The sequence below is a fragment of the Scyliorhinus torazame genome, chromosome 10 (genome assembly GCF_047496885.1).
Source record: "Scyliorhinus torazame isolate Kashiwa2021f chromosome 10, sScyTor2.1, whole genome shotgun sequence".
Classification (NCBI taxonomy): Eukaryota; Metazoa; Chordata; class Chondrichthyes; order Carcharhiniformes; family Scyliorhinidae; genus Scyliorhinus; species Scyliorhinus torazame.
The window spans coordinates 149,760,480-149,782,556 of NC_092716.1; the positions used below are offsets into that span (position 1 = coordinate 149,760,480).

At 48.1% G+C, this 22,077-nt stretch overlaps 1 protein-coding gene across 2 annotated transcripts in view; it reads left to right on the forward strand.

Annotated features, from left to right (window-relative positions):
- cd44b (CD44 molecule (IN blood group) b) overlaps positions 1–17,434 on the forward strand; it is a 90,620-nt gene extending 73,186 nt beyond the window's left edge. For both annotated transcript variants that reach the window (XM_072518817.1, XM_072518818.1), the window contains 3 exons: positions 677–787; positions 3,157–3,232; positions 12,938–17,434. In XM_072518817.1, the coding sequence (XP_072374918.1) occupies positions 677–787; positions 3,157–3,232; positions 12,938–13,214 (464 nt within the window). In that variant the 3' untranslated portion in view covers positions 13,215–17,434. The remainder of the gene's footprint in view (positions 1–676; positions 788–3,156; positions 3,233–12,937) is intronic.
- The last annotated feature ends 4,643 nt before the right edge of the window (positions 17,435–22,077 follow it).

The window sequence follows — 22,077 nt, forward strand, 5'->3', positions numbered from 1 at the left end:
TCATTCTGACTTTTGTTTGGAAACACTGACATGCAGGTTGCAGCCTGAATTGCTGAGTGTGTGCATTGCAGACACATATGTGATACCAAAGCAAGTAGCTCAGCTACTTAGCTAATAAGTTCTGTAGTATGCAGGAGGACATGCAATGGACAGCCTTGCTGATCTTCTCCCTCTCTGCCATGGAGTACAAAGCTCTCTCTGATGTTCTTTAACGGGATGCTTTCAATCTCCTGGAAAAACTCACCGACTGCACTCCCTCAGGAGAACGACCATACCTTGCTGGCATCAAATCAAACATTGCACAGTGTCAGGAGAAGTCGCACAGAGGCAGGAGACCTGCCCATTCCCACATAGTGTTCTATACTACTGAGGGTTGCAATGGAGATTGTACAGGACAGAGTAGAAGGGCAGAAACAAACATTTAAAAAATATACTGATTCAAATAAATAAATGGATTTAAAATCAAGGGGGAGGCAAAGTACTTTGTATTCGTGAAATATGTCAGAGGTCTGTCCAGCTCGGCTTTCTTCCTCTGCTTGGCCTATCCATTGGTTTCAGTTGGGTAAAGCTTGACTGGTTGTCATGGACACTGGAGTATGCTCTCTCTTTATAAAATGTGTGTCTTAATCATTGCCTAAACTTAGAATTTATTGGTCTTTATTTCTGTTGCCTCAAGCTGAGCCAACCGGCACCGAAACAGATCTTATTATTCTGGATGATGTGCCCAGCCGAAAGTTGCAGCCAACAACAACAGCTGTAGGAGAGAAGCCTCCTGAAGTCAGCTTGGGTAGGACAGATTCTTTCTAACTTCTCTTCTCTTTACTCGTACTAGTCACACAATGCAAAACCTTTTCATATGTCCGGGCAAGTCTTAAACCTTTAAAATGTTGAATATCTGCCCATGTGTAGAAATTGGTGTCAAATTGACCATTTAACATGGTCTGTCTGTTTGGTCCCCAGTGTTTGTTATGCTCAATTAGATTGATCTAAAAGTTCAAATCGAGTAATGTTAATAGCACCACAAATTAGGAATTTAGTGCAACATAAAATCAGATAATTTGAACTAAGAGACTTTGGATTCAGTGACGTCTGTATTTTATTGAAATATCCTACCAACCATCTCATACTTCATAATTTGTCATTTATTATTTCAAACAGAGGCCAAAAAGTATAATTTTAGGTGGTTTACTTTTGCTATTCTTGTGTTTGTTATAAAGCTTTCTGGACTTGTCGACCACATGAATTATTACTAAGACAAAGCTTTGCCCAGCTGTTCTAAGCTTGGCTTTTTATTCTGCCCAGCAGACCCTCTGAGTAAGACCTAGTCTGTCAGAGTCTCCATTTATATGGAATCATTACAATTGGTGGAGGGAGGAAGCCCTTCACCTCATTAGCCTGGGTTGCTAATCCCGTTCACCCCATCATTATTCTATCTCATCAGAAAAATTCATCAGTCCGAGTTTGAGGTCAGCCCAGAGAATTGAAAGCGTAATGTGCTTAGAATGGGCGAAATCTAGTGCTTGCGGCAGTGTGTTTGTCCACTGGCAGGTCAGATGGTGTCAACTCTGCTTCAGCCACTCGGTGCCCCCATGATCTGATTTGGTGCCTCTCAGGCACTTATCTGATTACTTACCTATGTCAGGAGAACTTCCCACACCCGACAGCTACCGGTCAATCAGAGGTTTTTAAAAAAATGCTTTCTCAGGATGTGTGTGCCAATAGGCCAGAATTTATTGCCCTTGAGAAGGTAGAGGGAGACGCCCACAGTCCCTGAGGTGTCGGTACACCCACAGCGCTGTTAAAGAGGGTGTCCCAGGTTTTTGACACAGCGATAGTGAAGGAACGGCGATATATGTTGAAGCCAGGATGGTGGAGGTGGGCTAGTATTTTGACAGGCAGGGGTATTCGCTATGGATTTCTCATGCCTCTGGCAGCATAAGCTACCCAAGTAGAAGAGACTTCACGCCAACAGCTGACAGGATACCCTCCAGGGCTTACCTGACAGGTTGCCAACATGTCATGGCCTCCACCCACAACTAGTTAAATACCAGTGATGATGGGATGAGGCTCTTAAATGGCTCTTAAAGGTCTTATTTGCGTTCCAGGCAGAAAAGTCAGCATCAAACATTCCTGACCCAAACTTAATTCGGGTGAGTTGGGAAGGCACTGGCGTGTCCACCCCGAAACTCCTGTCCTGGCCTTTCTCTGGCTGGAGAATAAAATTCCGCCCATTGCTCGTGCAGTGTTCTTGGGCTAGCATCACATCTTTGTGCACACTGAGTATAATATTTTTGAAACTAGTTTGGCTCGCTTATGCCCATCACACAACCAGTTCTGCACTTACCTCATTCTTTCTGAGCCCAGGACAGCAGTGCCCCATTTCACCACAAATGGCTCTTCCTCCATTTTGCATCATTCCTTTGATTTTTCTGTTTCTTTTTTTGACATTTGGCTGCTCCTATTCACTTTGTTTCTGCTAGTTCTAATTTCTTTTAGCTGCTCCATGCCCATTCGATGATTTATTTCCTGCCAGCATATTAACCATTTACTTCTTCCCAGCCTGTCCCCACAATCCAAATCCGTGCAACCTAATCCATTCTCCCCAGCAGGAGTCAGTCATTGACAGGAACCAGCAGGGGGCAGTTGCTGGGTGACGAGAACCAGCAGGGTGCAGTTGATAGGTGACGGGGCTCCCACTGTGGCACAGTTACTGGGTGATGGGAATCCCAGCAGGCGGCAGTCACTGAGTGACGGGAATTCCAGCAGGGGCTAGTTTATAGGTGATGGATATCACAGCAGGGGGCAGTCACTGGGTGACAGGAATCCCAGCAGGGGGCAGTCACTGGGTGATGGGGATCCCAGCAGGAGGCAGCCAAAGGGTGACGGGGATCCCAGCAGGAGGCAGTCACAGGGTAACGTGGATCCCAGCAGGGGGCAGACATTGGGTGGCGGAAATCCAGCAGAGGACAGTCACTGAGACTTTTACCCAAAATCTTTCTTGGAGACAATATCCCACCATTCATTCACAGCTGACACCCAAAGAGGCAAATCGACACTGGTAATCCTATTGTCACTGATTGTCAAAATTTTGGCATTTTGCAGATGACAGGTTTTCTCAGGTCTTGTTTCTAGGCAATGATTTTCTCTGTTTTTCAGACTGGCTGATTGTGGTTGGAATCATCGCGTTACTTCTTATTGTAATTGGCGGACTTTTGATCGCATACAGAAAAAGGTAGGTAGATTCTAACCTCCGGAACCCCAAGGGGTGTGGCAACCCTCTCCCATGTTGCCAGGTCATGCCTAGCAGGCAGTGCGGCACAGAGGGCCACTTATTCCAGCGCTCACATCCTGCAACTGTGTTGATTGGGGGTGGAGAGGGAACGGAGTGGGGGGGCATTATGTGGCATAGTGGAAGGAAGAAGAGATGGAGAAAGGGTGCCACAGGTTCCTCATCAAGCTGACCGATAAAAGTGCCGAATTTGTGAGATAAAAATCTGCAATTAGCACTGGCTAATTTTAAATAGCTATTTGAACATGGAAAGTTTGGATTCAGCTCTACAGCATCACCTCATCAACTGGGCTCAATAGTTTGTTGAAGTGTATGTCTGACACTTGTCAACCCGCTGTTCAATGAGGTCTATAAAATAATGAGGAGCATAGATAAGTAGATAGTCAAGATCTTTTCCCAAAGGTAGAGGAGTCTAGAACTAGAGGGCATAGGTTTAAGGTGAGAGGTGAGAGATACAAAAGAGACCAGAGGGGATCGTTTTTCACACAGAGGGTGGTGAGCAGCTGGAACGAGCTGCCAGAGGCAGTGGTAGAGGCGGATGCAATGTTTTCCTTTAAAAAGCAGTTAGGCAGTTACATGGGCAGGGTGGGTATAGAGGGATATGGGCCAAATGCGGGCAAGTGGGACTATCTTAGTGATAGAAACTGGGCGGCATGGTCAAGCTGAGCCAAAGGGCTTGTTTCCATGCTGCAAACATCTATGACTCTATGAATCTTGAGCACGTAACACAGGAATCTACACCGAGGCACTGTCAGCAAACTCACAGGCAGGAAAGGGACAAGGGACAGAATATAATTGCGATATAACCCTCTCTGATCCTTCTGATCCTATCAGAGAGAATGTGGCAACTTATTTGGTTCATTCATGATAAAGAAAATTGCTGTTGGACAAAGATAACGGTGCTTGCTGAGCACTGGAGTAGGGGGGCGGAATTCTCCCCCCCCATGCCGGGTGGGAAAATCGCCCGGGCGCCGTGCGGGTCCCGCCACGCCGTCCCGACGCCCACACGCGATTCTCCCACCGCCCCCCCCCCCCCAAACCGGCGCGGCAGGCCGCTGGGAGAATCGCCGCTTGCCATTGGTAATGGGCGAGCAGCGATTCTCCGGCCCGGATGGGCCGAGTGGCCTGCCCAACACGACAGGTTCCCGCCGGCGCCATCCATACCTGGTCGCTGCCGGCGGGAACAGCGTGGAAACGCTGGGGTGGGTGGCCTGTGGGGGGGGGGGGGGGGGGCGAGGGGGGTTCCTGCACCGGGGGGTGGGGGGGGGCTCAAAAGAGGTCTGGCACCGATCGGCGGGCCTGCCTCTCTGAAGGAGGACCTCCTTTCCTCTGCTGCCCCGTAAGATCGATCCGCCATCTTCTTGCGGGGCGGCCGCGGGGAAGACGGCATCTGTGGATGCACGGGTGATGTCATTTACACGTCGCCGGTCGTGTCATTTACGCGGCGCCAAGGCCCAGCTCGCGTAAATGACGCGGCGCAGCTCCTAGCCCTCCGGGGGCAGGAGAATAGGGGACTGGGAACTGCCTTCGACGCCGGAGTGAAACACTCCGGTTTTCACTCCGGCGTCGGGACTTAGTCTCCCGATGGAAGAATTGCGCCCGGGGTTCCTGCTCGGGTTTATCCTTGGAACCGTGGCCTTGTTTCCGTGGTCCATTCATTTAATAAAAATCCCTTTTTAAATTTCAGTCTTTATTCAAGTGTCAGACATTTGGAATTTAATTTAAGCATTCCAACCTGTCAGAAGATCCCAACAGTTTGGATTGTGGAGTTTTCATATTCTTCCTGTGTATATGGGTGGTGTGTTCCTATATGGTTCCCTTGATCTCCAATTCCTATGTATTTGGATGGTGTGTTCCTATATGGTTCCCTTCATCTCTAATTCCTGTGTACTTAGATGGTGTGCTTCTATCATGTTCCCTTCCCACACATTTCCTGTGTATTTGGGTGGTGTATCCTACATGGTGCCCCTTCATCCCCCTTTCCTGTGCATTCTGATGATGTGTTCCTACATTATTACCGTTCACCCTGCCTTCTGCTAATTTGGATGTTGTACTCCAATGTGCTAGTTCTCAAACCCCGGGCGCGATTCTCCGCTCCCGCGCCGGTTGGGAGAATCGCCTGTGTCGCCAAATTTTTCCGCGACGCCGGTCCGACGCCCTCCCGCGATTCTCCCAAGCGGTGAGAACGGCCCCGTCGAGTTCCGTGCGGCGCAGGGCAGAGAATCGCCCGAGACACCCAAAATGGCGATACTCCGAGCGGCCAGCCCAAAACGGCGGGTTCCCCCCCGGCGCCATCCACACCTGGTCGCTGCCGGCGGGAACAGCGGGGGGGGGGGGGGCCTGCGGGGGGGGGGGGGGGATCCTGCACCGGGGGGGCCTGAAATGGGGTCTGGCCCGCGATCGGTGCCCACCGATCGTCGGGCCGGCCTCTCTGAAGGAGGACCTCCTTTCTTCCGCAGACCCGCAAGATCCGTCTGACACCTTCTTGCGGGGCAGACTCGGAGAGGACGGCAACCACGCATGCGCGGGTTGGCGCCGGCCAATCCGCGCATGTGCGGGTGACGGCAGTTATGCGGCGCCGGCCGCGTCATGTATGCGGCGCCAAGGCCTGGCGCGCGTAAATGACGCGGCACCGCTCCTAGCCCATTATTGGGCCCTGAATCGGTCGGGATAGGGGCCGTTTCGCACCGTCGTGAACCTCGACGGCGCGAACACTCTGCCTCCATTTCGGAGAATCCCGCCCCCCGTTTCCTGTGTCTTTGATGGTGAGTTCCTATATGGTTCAACTTCATTCCACCCCATTTCCTGTGTAGGTCGGTGTGTTCCAATACATTCTAATTAAGATAGGATAAATGCAGGAAATTTTAAAATATAACTTCGTAATATACACAGGTAATTTGCTGTTTAAGTGACCTGCTAATATTATAGATTCGAGGTGACAAAACCGGTGTCATCTGGAAAATGCCACTGAAATATAGCTCCTGTTGAGAATTGATTTAACTCCAAGGGGAAGATAAACGCACACTCCATTAGCTGATCTCAGTCAGGGCAGTAGTTTAGTGTTGTTCGAAATTTGTGTCAGGGTTCCCTTGACTTGGGAATGGAAAAATGAGTCAGGGTTTCCTCTCTCGATTGTTGTCAAGTGAACACTATCTGATGGAGCTGTGTGGCCTTCTGGTGAAGAAAGGGTAAGGCTTAGCCATGATATCCCTCCTCGTTAAAATGCCTGGTTGCCCTCACTGCCCACCTGAAACATCCAGCATCCATCGTACTATACTGTGGTATGAAATTGGGTGGTTGATAGGGTGGGGGGTGGTGGTGGGGGTGGGGGGGAAGAGAGAGAGAGCGAGAGGCTGTGCATCACTTTTCCAGTGGTGGGAAATCACCCCCACCCCCACCACTTGAATGCGTCAAAGGAGGGAAGGGGTCAATGCGAGGAACTTGCCCTTCCCTATGGGATGTCCATTAAGGCTCATTAATGAGTCAATTGGCACTACTTGCCTCTGAGCCCACTATAATTTAGTGGCCCCCCGAGGCTATATATCAAACCCTGTCAGATTTCCCAGCTACCTACAAGAGGATGGGGTAGGATGCCTTATTACCAGGCACTCTGTTCCAAATTGAGGGAACTGACATCATAAAGTGGGAGGCTGCTGAAAATCACCCCCTTGCCCTTGCCGTCATCCCCCCCCCCCCCCCCCCCCCAGCTCCTCCCTGCCACCACTGTCCTCACAACCCCCATTCCACCTGCATTGACCTGTGTCCAGGGATTCAATGACCTGGTGGTGCTGCCAACAATGGATTCTGAGGTTAGGGATGGGTGTGTGACTACTCTAGGATAAATCAGTATAATGAAGGAGTAAGTGTTGGATATCTTAACATACATTAAGGTAGACAAGTCCTCTGGGCCGGATGGGATATAGGAGAAGAAAAGAGAAAATAGCTGGGGCCTTAACAGACATCTTTGACCCGAGGCGAGGTTCCGGAGGACTGGAGAATAGCCAATGTTGTCCTTTAGTTTAAAAAGAAAAGCAGGGACAATGCAGGTAATTATAGGCTGGTGAGGCTGACGTCAGTGGTGGGGAAGCTGTTAGAGAATATACTGAGCGACAAGATTTATTCACATTTGGAAGCGAATGGACATGTTAGTGATAGGCAGGGGAGGTAATGTCTTACCAACTTGATGGAGTTTTTTTGAGGAGGTGACAAAATCAATCCCCTTGACAGGCTGTGATGTCATCTACATGGACTTAGTCAGGCATTTGCCAAGGTCTCTCATTGCAAACTGGTATAAAACGTAAAGTTGGGATTTGGGGTGTGCTAGCTAAATGGATAAAGAACTGGCTTGGCAACAGGAGACAAAGAGTAACAGTGGAAGGAAGTTTTTAAAGAATGGAGATCTGTACCTAGTGGTGTTCCACAAGGATGAGTGCTGGCACCACTGTTGTTTGTAATATATATAAATGATCTGGAGGAAAATATAGATGGTCTGATTAGCAAGTTTGCAGAGGATACTAAGATGGAGTTGCAGCTCATGAAGGAAACTGTCAGAGAATACAGCAAAATGTAGATAGATTGGAGAGTTGGGCAGAGAAATGGCAGATGGAGTTCAATCCGGACTAATGCGAGGTGATGCATTTTGGAAGATCAAATTCAGGTGTGAATTATTCCGTAAATGGCAGAACCTTTAGAGACATTGACTACAGAGGGATCTGAGTGTTCAGGTTCAGAGTTCCATGAAAGTGGCAACAGGCGGATAAGGTGGTCAAGAAGGCATACGACATGCTTGCCTTCATCGGCTGGGACATTGAGTGCAAGAGTTTGCAGGTCGTGTTACAGTTGTATAAAACTTTAGTAAGGCCACATTTGGAGTGTTGCGAGCAGTTCTGGTTGCCACACTACCAGAAGGACGTGGATGCTTTGGAGAGAGTGCAAAGAAGGTTTACCAGGATATTGCCTGGTCTGGAGGGTGTTAGCTATGAGAGATTGAATAAACTTGGATTGTTTTCGTTGGAAAGACGGATGCTGAGTGGAGACCTTATTGAGATGTACAAAATTACGAGAGGTATCGACAGGGTGAATAGTCAGTAGCTTTTTCCCCGACTCAATTACAAGAGGACACAGGTTCAAGGTGAGCGGGGAAAGTTTAGGGGAGATGTGCGGGGAAAGTTTTTCACCCAAAGGGTGGGGGGTGTTGCCAGTGGAGGTGGTGGAGGCAGGCACGATAGCAACATTTAAGTGGTATCTTAATAGACACATGAACGAGCGGGGCATGGAGGGATCCAGATCGTTTGGGCAATAAGTAGCAGGTCTAAATAAGGAATCTGGATTGGTAGGCCGATGGGACTGTTCCTGTGCTGTAATGTTCTTTATTATTGTATTCTTTATTTCCCCTTGAATGCAATTTTCTGCATATCTGGACGGTGTGTTCTATATGGTTTCCTTTCACTCCAGCTTCCTGTGAATTTTGGTGGCGTGCTCCAATATGGTTCCCTTTCACCCCCATTTCCTGTGTATTTATGTGGTGTGTTTCTACATGGTTCCACTTCACCGTCGATTCCTGTGTATTTCGGTGGTGTGTTCCTCTTAGATGCCCTGCACTCACCTTTCCTGTCTACTGGATGCTGTGTTCCTATATGTTTCCACTTGGTATCCCGTATCTTGGTATTTTGACGGTGTGTTCATATATGGTTCCCTTCAACCCCAATTCTGTGTAATTTGATGGTGTGTACCTAAATGGCTCCCTTCCCCCCCAATTCCTGTGTATGTGGATGATGTGTTCCGAAATGGATTCTTCTCACAGCCGTTTCCTGATATTTGGATGGTGTGTTCCTATATAATTCCCCTTCAACCCCGCTTCCTGTGTGTTTCAGTGGTTTGTTCCTCTTTGGTGCCCTTCACCCTCGTTCCTGTGTATTTGGATGGTGTCTTATATAGTTCTCCTTTATCCAGTTTCCTGCGTATTTAGATGGGGTGTTCCTATATGGTTCCCCTTCATGCCCGTCTTGTGTGTATTTAGGTGGTGTTCCTATGTGGCTCCCCTTCACCCTGTTTTCTGCGTATTTAGGTGGTCTGTTCCTATATGGTTCCTCTTCACCCCATTTCCTGTGTATTTAGGCAGTGTGTTCTGATATGGTTTCCCTTAACCTCCTGTTTTCTGCGTATTTAGGTGGTGTGTTCCTATATGGTTCCCCTTCACCCAATTTCCTGTGTATTTGGGCAGTATGTTCTGATGTGGGGTGGGATTCTCTCAGCCCGGAGCTGGGCCGGAGAATCCCCGCGACCGGCGCGATTTGCGCCACGCTGCCCCGACGCCGGCATGCAATTCTCCACAGAGCGGAGAATCGGCGCCATTGGCGCCAGCGTGGTTGATGCGGCGCCAGTCGGGGGCCGCTCTACGTGGCCGCCCCGCCTATTCTCGGCCCGGGATGGGCCGAGCAGCCGTCGTAAAAAAGCCGAGTCCTGGCAGCGACGTCCACACCTGCTCTCAGCCGGCGGGAACTCAGCGTGGAAGGGTCAGGGGAGGCCTGTGGGGGGGAGGGGGTTCCAATCCCGGGGGGGGGGGGCCTCTGATGTGGCCTCGCCTCTCTGGCTGGGGGCCTCCTTTCTTCTGCGCGGCCCCTATAGTCCTGCGCCATGTTGCGTCAGGGCCAGCGCATTGAAGGGAGCCACTGCGCATGCGCGGACCTCGCGGCGCCCAGTTGGCGCCAGGATCACTGGAGAGGCCCTGTAGGGGCCAGAATTGCTGAACCTGAGGCCGTGTTGACGCCGTAGAGAAACGCAACGGCGTTTCCGACGGCGTCAACACTTAGCCTCAGGATCACAGAATCCCGCCCATGGTTTCCCTTAACTCCCTGTTTTCTGTGTATTTAGGTGGTGTGTTCCTATATGGCTCCTCTTCACACACATTTCCTGTGTATTGGATGGTGTTTTCCTTATATGGTTACCTTTGTGTGTATTTGGGTGGTGTGCTCCAATATGGTTTCCCCTCGACCCCCCCACCCTTGTTTCCTGTGTTTGGATCGTGTGTTTCTTTTTTGAAAATAAATTTAGACTACTCAATTTTTTTTTCTCCAAGTAAGGGCAATTTAGCATGGCCAAACCACTTCCTGCACATCTTTTTGGGTTGGGGTGACCCACACAGACATGGGGAGAATATACAAACTCCATATGGATTCAGGGCCGGGATCGAACCCAGATCCTCAGCGCCATGAGGCAACAGTTCTAGTCACTGCGCCACCATGCTGCCCTCGGAGTGTGTGTTTCAACTTGGTTATCTTTCAACCCTGTTTCCTATGTATTTGGGTGGTGTGTACCTTTATGGCTCCCCTTCTTCCCCGTGTACTTGGATTGTGTGTTCCCATGTGGTTACCTTTCACCCCCACTTCCTGCATATTTGAATGGTGTGTTCCTCTATGGCTATCCTTCACACCTATTTCCTGTGTAATTGAATGGTGTGCTCCTATATGGTTACCCTTTACACCTATTTTCTGCATAATTGAAAGTGTGTTCCTATATGGTTCCGCTTCACTGCTGTTTCCTGTGTATTTGGGTGCTGTGTCCCGATATGTTGATCCCATTTCCTGTGTATTTGAATGATGTGCTCCGATATGGCTACCTGTCATCGCCGCTTCCTGTGAATTTGGGGGGGTGCTCCAATATGGATCTCCTTTATTACAGTTTCCTGGGTATTTTGAGTGATGTTTTCCTGTATGGTTCCCCCTCACTGCCCTTTCCCGTGTATTTGGGTTCCTATATGATTCTTTTCACCCTCGTTTCCTGTGTATTTGGGCTATGTGTTCCTATATGGTTCCCCTCTCAATCCCATTTCCTGTGTATTTGGGTTTGTGTTCCTCTTTCGTTCCCTTCTCTTCCACTTCCTGCATATTTGGATATTGTGTTCCGATATAAGAACATAAGAACACAAGAACTAGGAGCAGGAGTAGGCCATCTGGCCCCTCGAGCCTGCTCCGCCATTCAATGAGATCATGGCTGATCTTTTTTGGACTCAGCACCACTTTCCGGCCCGAACACCATAACCCTTAATCCCTTTATTCTGGTTCCCCTTCACCCTTGTTTCTTGTATATTTAAGTGGCATGTTCGTAAATGGTTCCCATTCAGCCATATTTCCTGTGGTTTTGGTTTGTGTGTTCCTATATGGCTCCCCATCACCCCCGATTCCTGTGTATTTGAGTTGTGTGTTCCCATATGACTCCCCTTCACCCGTTTCCTGTTTATTTACGTGGTGCATTTCAATACAGTACCCTTCACCCCATTTTCTGTGTATCAGGCTGGTCTGTTCCAATATGGCTTTCTTTCACCCCTGTTCCTGTGTATTTAATAATAATAATCGCTTATTGTCACAAGTAGTGACAATGAAGTTACTGTGAAAAGCCCCCAGTTGCCACATTTCGGCACCTGTTCGAGGAGGCCGGTACGGGAATTGAACCTGCGCTGCTGGTCTTGTTCTGCATTACAAGCCAGCTATTTAGCCCACTGTGCTAAACCAGCCCCTGACTGGTTATTTGGGTGATGCATTCCTAAATAGTTCCGCCGCACTCTCATTTCCTGAGCAAAGTCAACATTGGAATGTAACACTGAAAAGGGAATCATGTTCAAATTTACGAGAGGTTTTGAGGATGTAACTAGCAGAATCGAAAAGGGAACTGGTGGATGTGGTATATTTAGATTTTCAGAAAGCTTTTGATCAGGTCCCACACAAGGGGCGGGATTCTCCCCTACCCGGCGGGGCGGGAGGTCCCAGCGGGATGGAGTGTCGGGAACCACTCCGGCGTCGGGTCGCCCCAAAGGTGGGGCATTGAGGGGCTCTGCCCACGCCGGAGTGGTTTCCGCTCCACCGGCTGGCGTGGAAGGCCTTTGGCGCCACGTCAGCTGGGGCCGAAAGGATTCTGCCGGCCGGCGCGAGCCCGCGCATGCGCGGGAGCGTCAGCGGCTGCTGACATCATCCCCGCGCATGCACGGGGGGGGGGGTCTCTTCCTCATCGGCCATGGTGAAGGCTGTGACCGAGGCGGAGGGAAAAGAGTGCCCCCACTGCACAGGCCATCGGTGGGCCCCAATCGCGGGCCAGGCCACCGTGGGGGCACTCCCCGGGGCCAGATAGCCCCGCGGCCCCCCCCAGGACCCCGGAGCCCGCCCGCGCCACCAGGTCCCGCCGGTAAGAGAGGTGGTTTGATTCTCGCCGGTGGGACAGGCATTCCAGCAGCGGGACTTCGCCAGGGGGGCCCGGCGACCGGCGCGGCGCGATTCCCGCCCCCGCCGAATAGCCGGTGCCGGAGAATTCGGCGGGGGCGGTATTCACGCCAGAATCGGCGGGGGGTCGGAGAATCCCGCCCAAGATGTTGGCAAACAAAATTACAGCAGTGTCATTGTCCTGCCTGGGTGATAAGAGTGCTCTCTGTCTGGGTGCTGACTCTATGCACAGCCTGGGCGCTCCTGCTGGGTGTACTGTCTGGGCATGCTGTCTGGGTGCCCTGTGCCTGTTGTTGGAATGACTAATACTTGTTCATTGTTGACTTGTCTTATGTTCCGATTAATTGTGAACTTTTATCATTAATTGACTTGTTCGTTATAATAACCTCATGATTAAAATAACTGAAACTCAGTTTCCTCACACTTTTATCGTCAGATTGTGTGGACGGAAGAAGAGTCTGGCTATCACCAGACCAAGAGAGGATAACACCGCCATCATGGAGAATGGGAATAGGAGAGACTTGGTGGAAGAATGTGGCCTGAAAGCTGACATAAAGAGATCAGATGAATGGATCCAGCTGATGAGCAAAGATGATGTGGAGGTTGTGTCTGAATCAGCTGAAGCAGCCAGGTTAATGAGTGGGGAAGAGTCCGGCGAACCATCCAATAGAGAGATGATGCCAGCTACACAGGAGGAAGGGAACAAAAGCTAGATGGATTACGAGATGGTGATGAAGCACTTCTCCTCTCATCTCTACACTCTTCACATGTCACTGACTGCAAATCTACTGAATGCATCTGTCAGCACTTTCTTGTGTTACATCCTCTCAAGTCCTTCAAAGACTGGTGTTTGCAATGCCTGCTTGAAACACCATTGTAATCTTTTATCAACAGAGGCCATTTCAGCTTCCTGTCGAAACATGTCCCTCCTGTGTCTGGTTGTTCTACCCTCATGTCAAAACATTTCATCTTTGTGTTGAACTCATGTTGGATCGTGTGAGTCATGTTGCTCTCACATCAAGCTGTTTCACTCTGGTGGGGGGCTCTTGATGTATGGCGCCTTGTATGGTGTTTCACTGTGAAGTGCTTCCCCTTCTCCATTAGCTAGCTTTCCCGCTTGCTTCAGGTTTGCTCCTGATATTCATCAGACTGTAAATGAGGGCATGAGTAGTATGTTAGACTGGCTAAGGGGAGGTATGTGAAAGTGCCTCCTTTTGAATAGTTCACTTTACCCATTCAGATGGTGGGTTGAGGTGCTGTGAGCTGTGAGTGACATCCTGGGGGTAGGGGAGGGTGTCGGTCATGGCAGCTTCTCCATCTGCCAGTGGCCATGAAATGAACCAGCCGCTTAAATGCAGACTTCCATCAAAGGCCAACTTGACACGCAGTCCTCGCCACATCCAGATCCTCTGCTATTGACCACTGCCATCTCATCCAGTTGTCCAGGAATATTTTCTCTTGCTTCTGAAACGCTCACCTCCACATTCATTCCAGAATGCGAGCAATACAACTGTTTTAATAGGGACTGGCTGGTACGGAGAGTTACAAATTGTACTTTCATCTCTCGACTTGAACCAATATTATGTTGGGTGCAAAGACACAGTGGAATCAGTCTGATAAACTTTACTCTAGTTTTGGTGCTAACTTCACAGCACCATAGGTTCCATGTTTTTAAACAAATTGGCAATCTCCTCAGTAGGTCTGTGAGGACAGCAGTATGGACATAGCACAAAAGCCTGCTCAACAGATAACCTGATAGAACATTGTCAGAATGGTAGAGAGGAAGTTCAGTTCTGAAATTGATTCGTGTTATACCAAAACTAGGACTTTTTGGGATCAGTACAGAGGGAGTTTTACTCTGGATCTAATGTTCCCTTCCCCACTATTTGGCGGAGTCTTTCTGTCATTTTGCAACAGAGTTGCCAACTGTGTATTCCTGGAGGTTTTATCACATGACTTTCCCCATGCTCCAACCATTAATTGACCAACACATCCACCCTTTGTGGCTCTCTATCTTCCTATTGGAAAGCAAAAGGACTCATTACTTAATTGGATGATGCTTGACTGTCAGACCAAAAGCCTTTATTCAATATTTTTATATCTGTTAAAGAGAAATATTCAAAGAAAACCAATTTAAGAAATCTTTATTAATGTCCCAGGGTTGCACACAACAGTGGCCGAGCGACTGATCTTCAATTCCTGGAGACTCCAGGACAAACCTGGAGGGTTAGCAACCCTATTTCCCATGTGAATAGACTGACTTTATTGAACAAAAGCTGTGGATGCTGAAAATCTGAAATTAAAAACAGAAAATGCTGGAAATACTCAGCAGTCCATTCGACATCTGTGGAGACAGAAACAGAACATAGAACATACAGTGCAGGAGGAAGCCATTCGGCCCATCGAGTCTGCACCAACTCACTTAAGCCCTCACTTCCACCCTATCCCCGTAACCCAATAGCCCTCCTAACCTTTTTGGTCACTAAGGGCAATTTATCATGGCCAATCCACCTAACCTGCACGTCTTTGGACTGTGAGAGGAAACCGGAGCACCCGGAGGAAACCCACTCACACACAGGGAGAAAGTGCAGACTCCGCACAGACAATGACCCAGCGGGGAATCGAACCTGGGACCCTGGCGCTGTGAAGCCACAGTGCTATCCACTTGTGCTACCTTGTTGCCCAAATGTTTCAGGTTTGCCTGAAAGGTTACAGGCCTGAAAGATGAACGCTGGTCCCCCCCTCCCCAGTTCTCTTTCTTGAACTGGCGAATCGTTGGTGCTGCAGGGTACCATCTGCTATTGCGATGAAAGCGGATGCAAGGTTATTGGTGATCTAGCTGGATAGGATAGTGCTGTAAAAAGTTACTTTTTTAAGAAAGAGAGAGATGCCAATCTTACTCACTGTATTGTACATTTTATATTGCTCATCCCACTTACAGGTGATCATTATTTTAAAAGCAGATTTACTCGGGAGCAATCGGGTCCTGTACAGTGTTTGATACATAGAAATAGCTGGATAAAGGAGAACAATTCCCTTTCCCAACACCCCACCCCTCCAGTTGAACTGTTTCACTCTCTTTTCTGCTGGCGGTCCTGGCAGATTTTCTGAAGCCATTGTTGGTCTTGGAGATGCCCAAGATATTTGGTCACCAGAAAAGCTCCTTCAGTCACTAAGCAATCAGTTATGTCTCCGAGCGTGGATGTCTAGGGTACGATTGAATCCTTCAGATGTGTACCTTCCCAACTCACCCCAAATGAAGCATGGTAGGGTGGTAGTTCACCAGTTCAAATGTGTGTCTGTGCCTGGTGTCCTCCCTCTCTTTGAACAGCTACTAATCCTCCCCCTCCCCCACCTTGACCTCATTCTCTGTTGACATAACCAGACAGAAAAGCCACACAAGGACCGAAAGGAGAAAATGACTTATCTAAATCCTTAACGTGACTTGTGAATATTTTATTTATACTATATGTGTGGGTTTAACGACGAGCCCTAAGCTCTACTCCCCTGTTTGGTACATTCTGTAGATTAACGTTGGTTACTAATTCTCTGGGATTGTCCTAGAGTCTCCACAGATTAAAGATTTAACCGTGTAAACCACACGGGAGGAAAACCATCAAGATGGAACACAATCCAGTGGACTAGCACTTTTCAAATTGAAGATATGCATGACAAACACAATGATTTGGACCTGGTAAGCATCTGAAAAGTGCCATACTTGAAGATTGGAATTGGCCTGAGATACTCTGCTTGATGCAGTGTTATAGTAGGGGAGGTGGTGGCATAGTGGTATTGACCACCAATCTAGAAACCCAGGGTAATGCTCTGGGGACCAGGTTCAAATCCCACCTTGGCAGATCTTGAAATTTGAATTCAATAAAAATCTGGAATTAAAGGTTGACCATGAAACGATTGTTGATAGTCATAAAAACCCATCTGGTTCGCTGATGTCCTTTAAGGAAGGAAATCTACCATCCTTACCTGGGTCTTACTTACATGTGATCCACAGCACTGCAATGTGGTTGACTCAGGGATGGGTAATAAATGTTGGCTCGGTCAGCTACACCCACATCACATGATGTGCAGCACACTCAATAAATACCATTCCAACACCAGGTTACTTTGGCTTTCCACCCTGTGCTACTAATATATCACAATGCAATATCATAACTAGACTAACCTTTCACCGCCTTTGGCTCCTTAAGTCCAATAACAGTCTCCCAGAAATTTCAACCAGAAGGCTGAAGAGATTCTGAGGTAGATTTTGGCATTTTTCATGCAATTTAATACAGAATGTTCCTGGGCCCAGAATTGAGGGATTCTGAATCCACCTCCACTTCCCTATATTCCTGAGATCCCTACAGCACTGATTCTTCGTGATATGATAAGAAACGACCCAATGCATTGTGTTGCCATCCTACATGAACTCGTGCAGTTCAGGTTGGAGAATGGCAATCTCCCAGTCCAGAGTTGTAAATTAAGATATGTTTAAAATCACAAGGCAGAAAAGGGCCTTTTGTTAGTGTTATTATGTTGACCCTTAATAAATTTGCATCAAATTCCTCTTTTGTCAGCTTAACATAGGTACAGAGTCAGTTAAAAGAGCAGTAAGTGGGTTAGCACTGCATTAAAATACTGGAGAAAGGAGTCGGGTACATATATGTTGAGCATCTTTATGATTATGGGCAACAGTCATTGCCAGATGTTACTTACTAAAATTACTACTTTATTTTTTAATCGGTAAGTTGCAAGTTAATGTAAAGGCTGTGGTTACGAGATACAAAGATATTTATTTTGGGTTGCTGTGTATTATAATTGGATGCTGTAAAGGACATTGATAAACCTCCGTATCATATGGCTATTAACATGTATTTCAAACTCCAATGGAGTAAATAGTCTTCTGTATTTATATTAAAAAGACTTATTGTAAAAATTTGCCTTTGTCATTCATTTTTTCTTTGTGCGGGCTGATAGAATTCATAACCATAATATGTGTTTGCCTCTGTGTATATTTTTGTGTGTTGTGTTCTTCTGTCTGTGTCCATGTGTGTTTCTGTTTGTGTGTGAATCTCTGATTATTTTGTTTTCATAAATTTAGAGTACCCAATTCTTCTAATTATTGCACATTATTGTGGCCAATCCACCTATTATGTACATCTTTGGGTTGTGGGGGTGAGACCCACACAGACACGGGGAGAATGTGCAAACTCCACACAGACAGTGATCGAGACTGGGATCGAACCCGGGCCCTCGGTGCCGTGAGGCAGCAGTGCTAGCCACTGCGCCACCGTGCCGGCCTTGCATCTGTGTGTTTCTGTCTGTGTGTGAATCACTGCGTGTGCTTCTGTTTGCGTGTGAATCTCTCGTGTGTGTTTTTGTTTCTGAGTGTGTCTGTGCATCGCTGTTTGTGTGTGCGTCTTTGTGTGTGTTTTTGTTTGTGTGTATGTCTCTGTGTGTTTCTGTTTGTGTGTGTGTCTCTGAGTGCGTTTCTGTTTGTGTGTGTGTCTCTGTATGTGTGTCTCTGTTTGTATGTGTTTCAGTTTGTGTGTACCTCTGTGGCCAGAATTTTCCATCCCTTCACGCCAGTGAGATCTTCCCGTCTTGCCGAATTATTTCAACGCTTCGCCGGCCCCATGGGAGAAGCAATGGCGTGTGTATGTGTCTTTCTGTGTGTTTCTATTTGTGTATTTCTGTCCGTGTCCATGTGTATTTCTTTCAGTGTGTGCCTATGTTTGCACGTGTGTTTCTGTCAGTGTGTATATGTGTGTATTCCTGTTTGTCTCTGCTTATTTCTCTATTGTGTTTCTGCCTGGTTGTGTGTATTTCTGCCTGTATGTGATTGACACTAATAATCAGTTGGGATATCAACTGGATGAAATGGTTAGATGAAGAGCAGTGTGAGGAGGCCTTCATGGAACACAAAAGCCAGTTGGGCGGAATGGCTTGTTTCCATGCTGTAGGCTCAATATAATTCAATCTAAGATTTCACTCAAAATCAATCCAAATAAGTAATGTGGAAGAGATGTTAATTTCCAAGAATTCTGCAATAATAATTGCTTATTGTCACAAGTAGGCTTCAACTAAGTTACTGTGAAAAGCCCCTAGTAGCCACATTCCAGCACCTGTTCGGGGAGGCCGGTATGGGAATTGAACTGCTGGTCTTGTTCTGAATTACAAGCCAGCTGTCTTAACTCACTGTGCTAAACCAGCCCCATATCTGGGGAAAGTCAGAAATGATTAATAGACTGATTGTGATGGGCTTACTATACTGATCTGCCTTGGGGACAGGCTCAGGTCTGACATCGAGCTGTGAGGAACCAAAGGTGGAAGTGAAGGTCTCTTATAGTATTCTGATTTGTAATGTGGATCTTGTGCAGGTGGAGTCCTATCTCCTTTATTTGGTAAAGCTACAGCTACAAGGAATTAGGATGGAAAAGGAGGGAATGAAAAAAGGTCACAGGTATGGGTCATCCACTTACCCAATTTCAAATTCTAATGGAGTGCCAATGTCCAGCATCTCCTGATGTCCTGCATTAGAGTTTCTTTGCTGGACCTTTAATTAAATGCTCTACGCTCTGATTTGGCAAGTAATAACCCTTCATAATCTTTCCTCCTGATTCTTCATTGTTTACCCTTTCCACTGGCTAGCATGAAGCTGCCGATGATTTTGTGGCTGATTCATTAAGCTTGGGTAGTGATCCTGGGGTCAAGTCCTCTGAACCTGACCCTCCAGAGCTGGTAGTATCAGTGGGAGGGTATGCCCTTGGAAGAGCAGGTGGCTGCCTGCTCCACTTTGGTGGCAGGAGAGACACCTTTCCACCTATGCTTTGCTGTTTGCCTTTCTGTGGGGAGTTAACCAGGCACACTGATCAATAGTGGGGAGAAGAGGGATTTCTACACAAAAGACTGGGGTGAGAGGAGCAGAACATTCAGAGGGGAGGGTTGTAGCAATGGAGAAGGTTATGCAGATAGAGCAGAGCCAGGCTGGAAAAGTGAGAATGTTAAATATGCACCTGGTGTGGGATAAGACAAATGTAGCAGAATTTTAATTAAGCTGACGTTTTGTGGGGCAGAAGATGGGAGGAAGTCTGAAGCTTTGGGAAATTTGCCAAATTACCAAAGCCCAGCTGAATTAAGACTTCCGTAGATGGACTGAGACAGGGCCAAGGGGGGCAACATCACAGAAGTCGAGGTTGGCCATGTTTCTAATAGAGAGAATGTGAGATACGGAATTCAGCTCAGGGTCAAAAATATGAAAGATGACGCTGTGAACAGTTGATCTTTCACCTGACACTGAGAGGGAGGTGAAATCATTGACAACACTGTGTAGAAACCATAATCAATGACATCAGTCTTCACAAGGTTCTGCTGAAGGAAATGCTCTGCGGTTCATTCAAATAATCTTAAAACAAAGCCCACTCCACTGCTGCTAAGGGGGTTCAATTCTTATTTTGTTTTGATTTAGAGTAGGACATGGATAAGTTGGAGACTTGGGCAGAGAAATGGCAAATGGAGTTTAATCTGGACAAATGTGAGACAATGCATTTTGGTAGGTCTAACGTAGAGGGGAAATACACCGCAAGTGGCAAAAATCTTAGGAATATGGAAAGTCACGGAGATCTGGGCATACTGGTCCACAGATCTTTGAAAGTGGCAACATTAGTGGGCAAGGTAAAAGAAAGCATGTGGAATGCTTGCCTTCATTGGAGGGCATCGAGTATAAAAACTGGCAAGCCATGCTGCAGTTGTATAGAACCGTGGTAAGGCCACACTTGGAATATTGCGCACAGTTCTGGTCGCCACACTACCAGAAGGATGTGGAGGCTTTGGAGAGGGTGCAGAGGAAGTTTACCAGGATTTTGCCTGGTCTGGAGGGCGTTAGCTATGTGAAGAGGCTGAATAGACTCGGACTCTTTTCATTAGAACGATGGAGGTTGAGGGGTGACCTGATAGAGGTCTACAAGATTATGAGGGCCATGGATAGAGGGGATGGGCAGGCACTCTTTCCCAGGGTGGAGGGGTCAGTCACTAGGGGGCATAGGTTTAAGGTCTGTGGAGCAAAGTTTGCAGGAGATGTGCGAGGCAGGTTTTTTACACAGAGGGTGGTGAGTGCCTCGTGGAGACAGATACATTAACGGCATTCAAACAGACATCTCGACAAATAAATGAATAAATGGATAGAATGGGTATATAGCGATACGGCACCAGGAAGTGTTGAGGGTTTTGGCCAAGGGTGGTGGTATGACCGGGACAGGTTTGGAGGGCCGAAGGGTCTGTTCCTGTGCTGTACTGTTAGAGTACCCAATTCATTTTTTTCCAATTAAGGGACAATTTAGCATGGCCAATCCATCTAGCCTGCACATCTTTGGGTTGTGGGGATGAGACCCATGCAGGCACGGGAAGAATGCGCGAACTCCACACAGACAGTGATCCGGGGTTGCGATGAACCCGGGTCCTCAGCGCCGTGAGGCAGCAGTGCTAACCACTTTGCTACCGTGCTGCCCGGGCTTTAAATTATGAGGACTGGTTGCCTGGACTAAATTTTGTGTTCCCTTGAGTACAGAAGATTAATGGGTGATCTAAATGAGTTGTTTAAGATGATCAAAGGATTTGATAGGGACGCAATTTAACTAAATGGGAACAAAGTCCCATAGCGAGCGGGTTTAGTTGAGTGTTTCCCGGTGCTCACAGTGCCAAGAAATAGAACACTATCAATCAACACTCCCGTTATATAGGAGGCCTCAGCAGGGAGTGCACAGCCGAGGCCGCACAGAGCCTCGTTTTGTCCACCGAGGAGCTCCACTCGCCGGAATTCCTCAGTGCAGCGAGAAATCGGGACGCCATTTAAAAACGGAGCCCCCAAAGAGATCTCTGAACCCCCCAAACCCCAATGCACCACGGGAGGGTTGGCAGCCACTCCCCAACACCCCCTCTACACCTGCACAGGGCACCCCCAGCCCAATCACCACCGTGCAGAGCAATCCCAGCTTGGTACCTTGGCAGTGCCAACCTGGCAGTGCCCCTAGCAGGTGGTAGTGCCAGGGTGTCAGGCTGGGAGTGCCAGGGTGCCCAGGTGGCACCCGCAGTGCCAGTGTACCATTCTGCCCAAAGAAAATGCACGGGCGGCACGGTAGCACCCAGCTGATAGCACTGTTGCTTCACAGCGCCAGGGACCCCGGTCTGATTCTGTGCGGAGTCTGCACGTTCTCCCCATGTTTGCGTGGGTTTCCTCCGGGTGCACCGGTTTCCTCTCTCAAGTCCCGAAAGACAAACTTGTTAGGTGAATTGGACATTCTGAATTCTCCCTCTGCGTACCTGAACAGCAACCTGAGTGTGGCGACTGGGGGCATTTCACAGAAACTTCATTGCAGTGTTAATTTAAGCCTACTTGTGACAATACAGATTCTTATTATTATTACCTGTGGGCCTCCGATCTCCTGGGAGACCCCCATGAGTACTACTCCGTCTGGTCCCAGATTGTGGAGACCAGTATTGAATGCCCGAGGTCTCCAAGGCAAAGGAGATAGATCCCACGCCTTGGGTACCTCGGGAATCTGCACATAATGTGAGACTAGC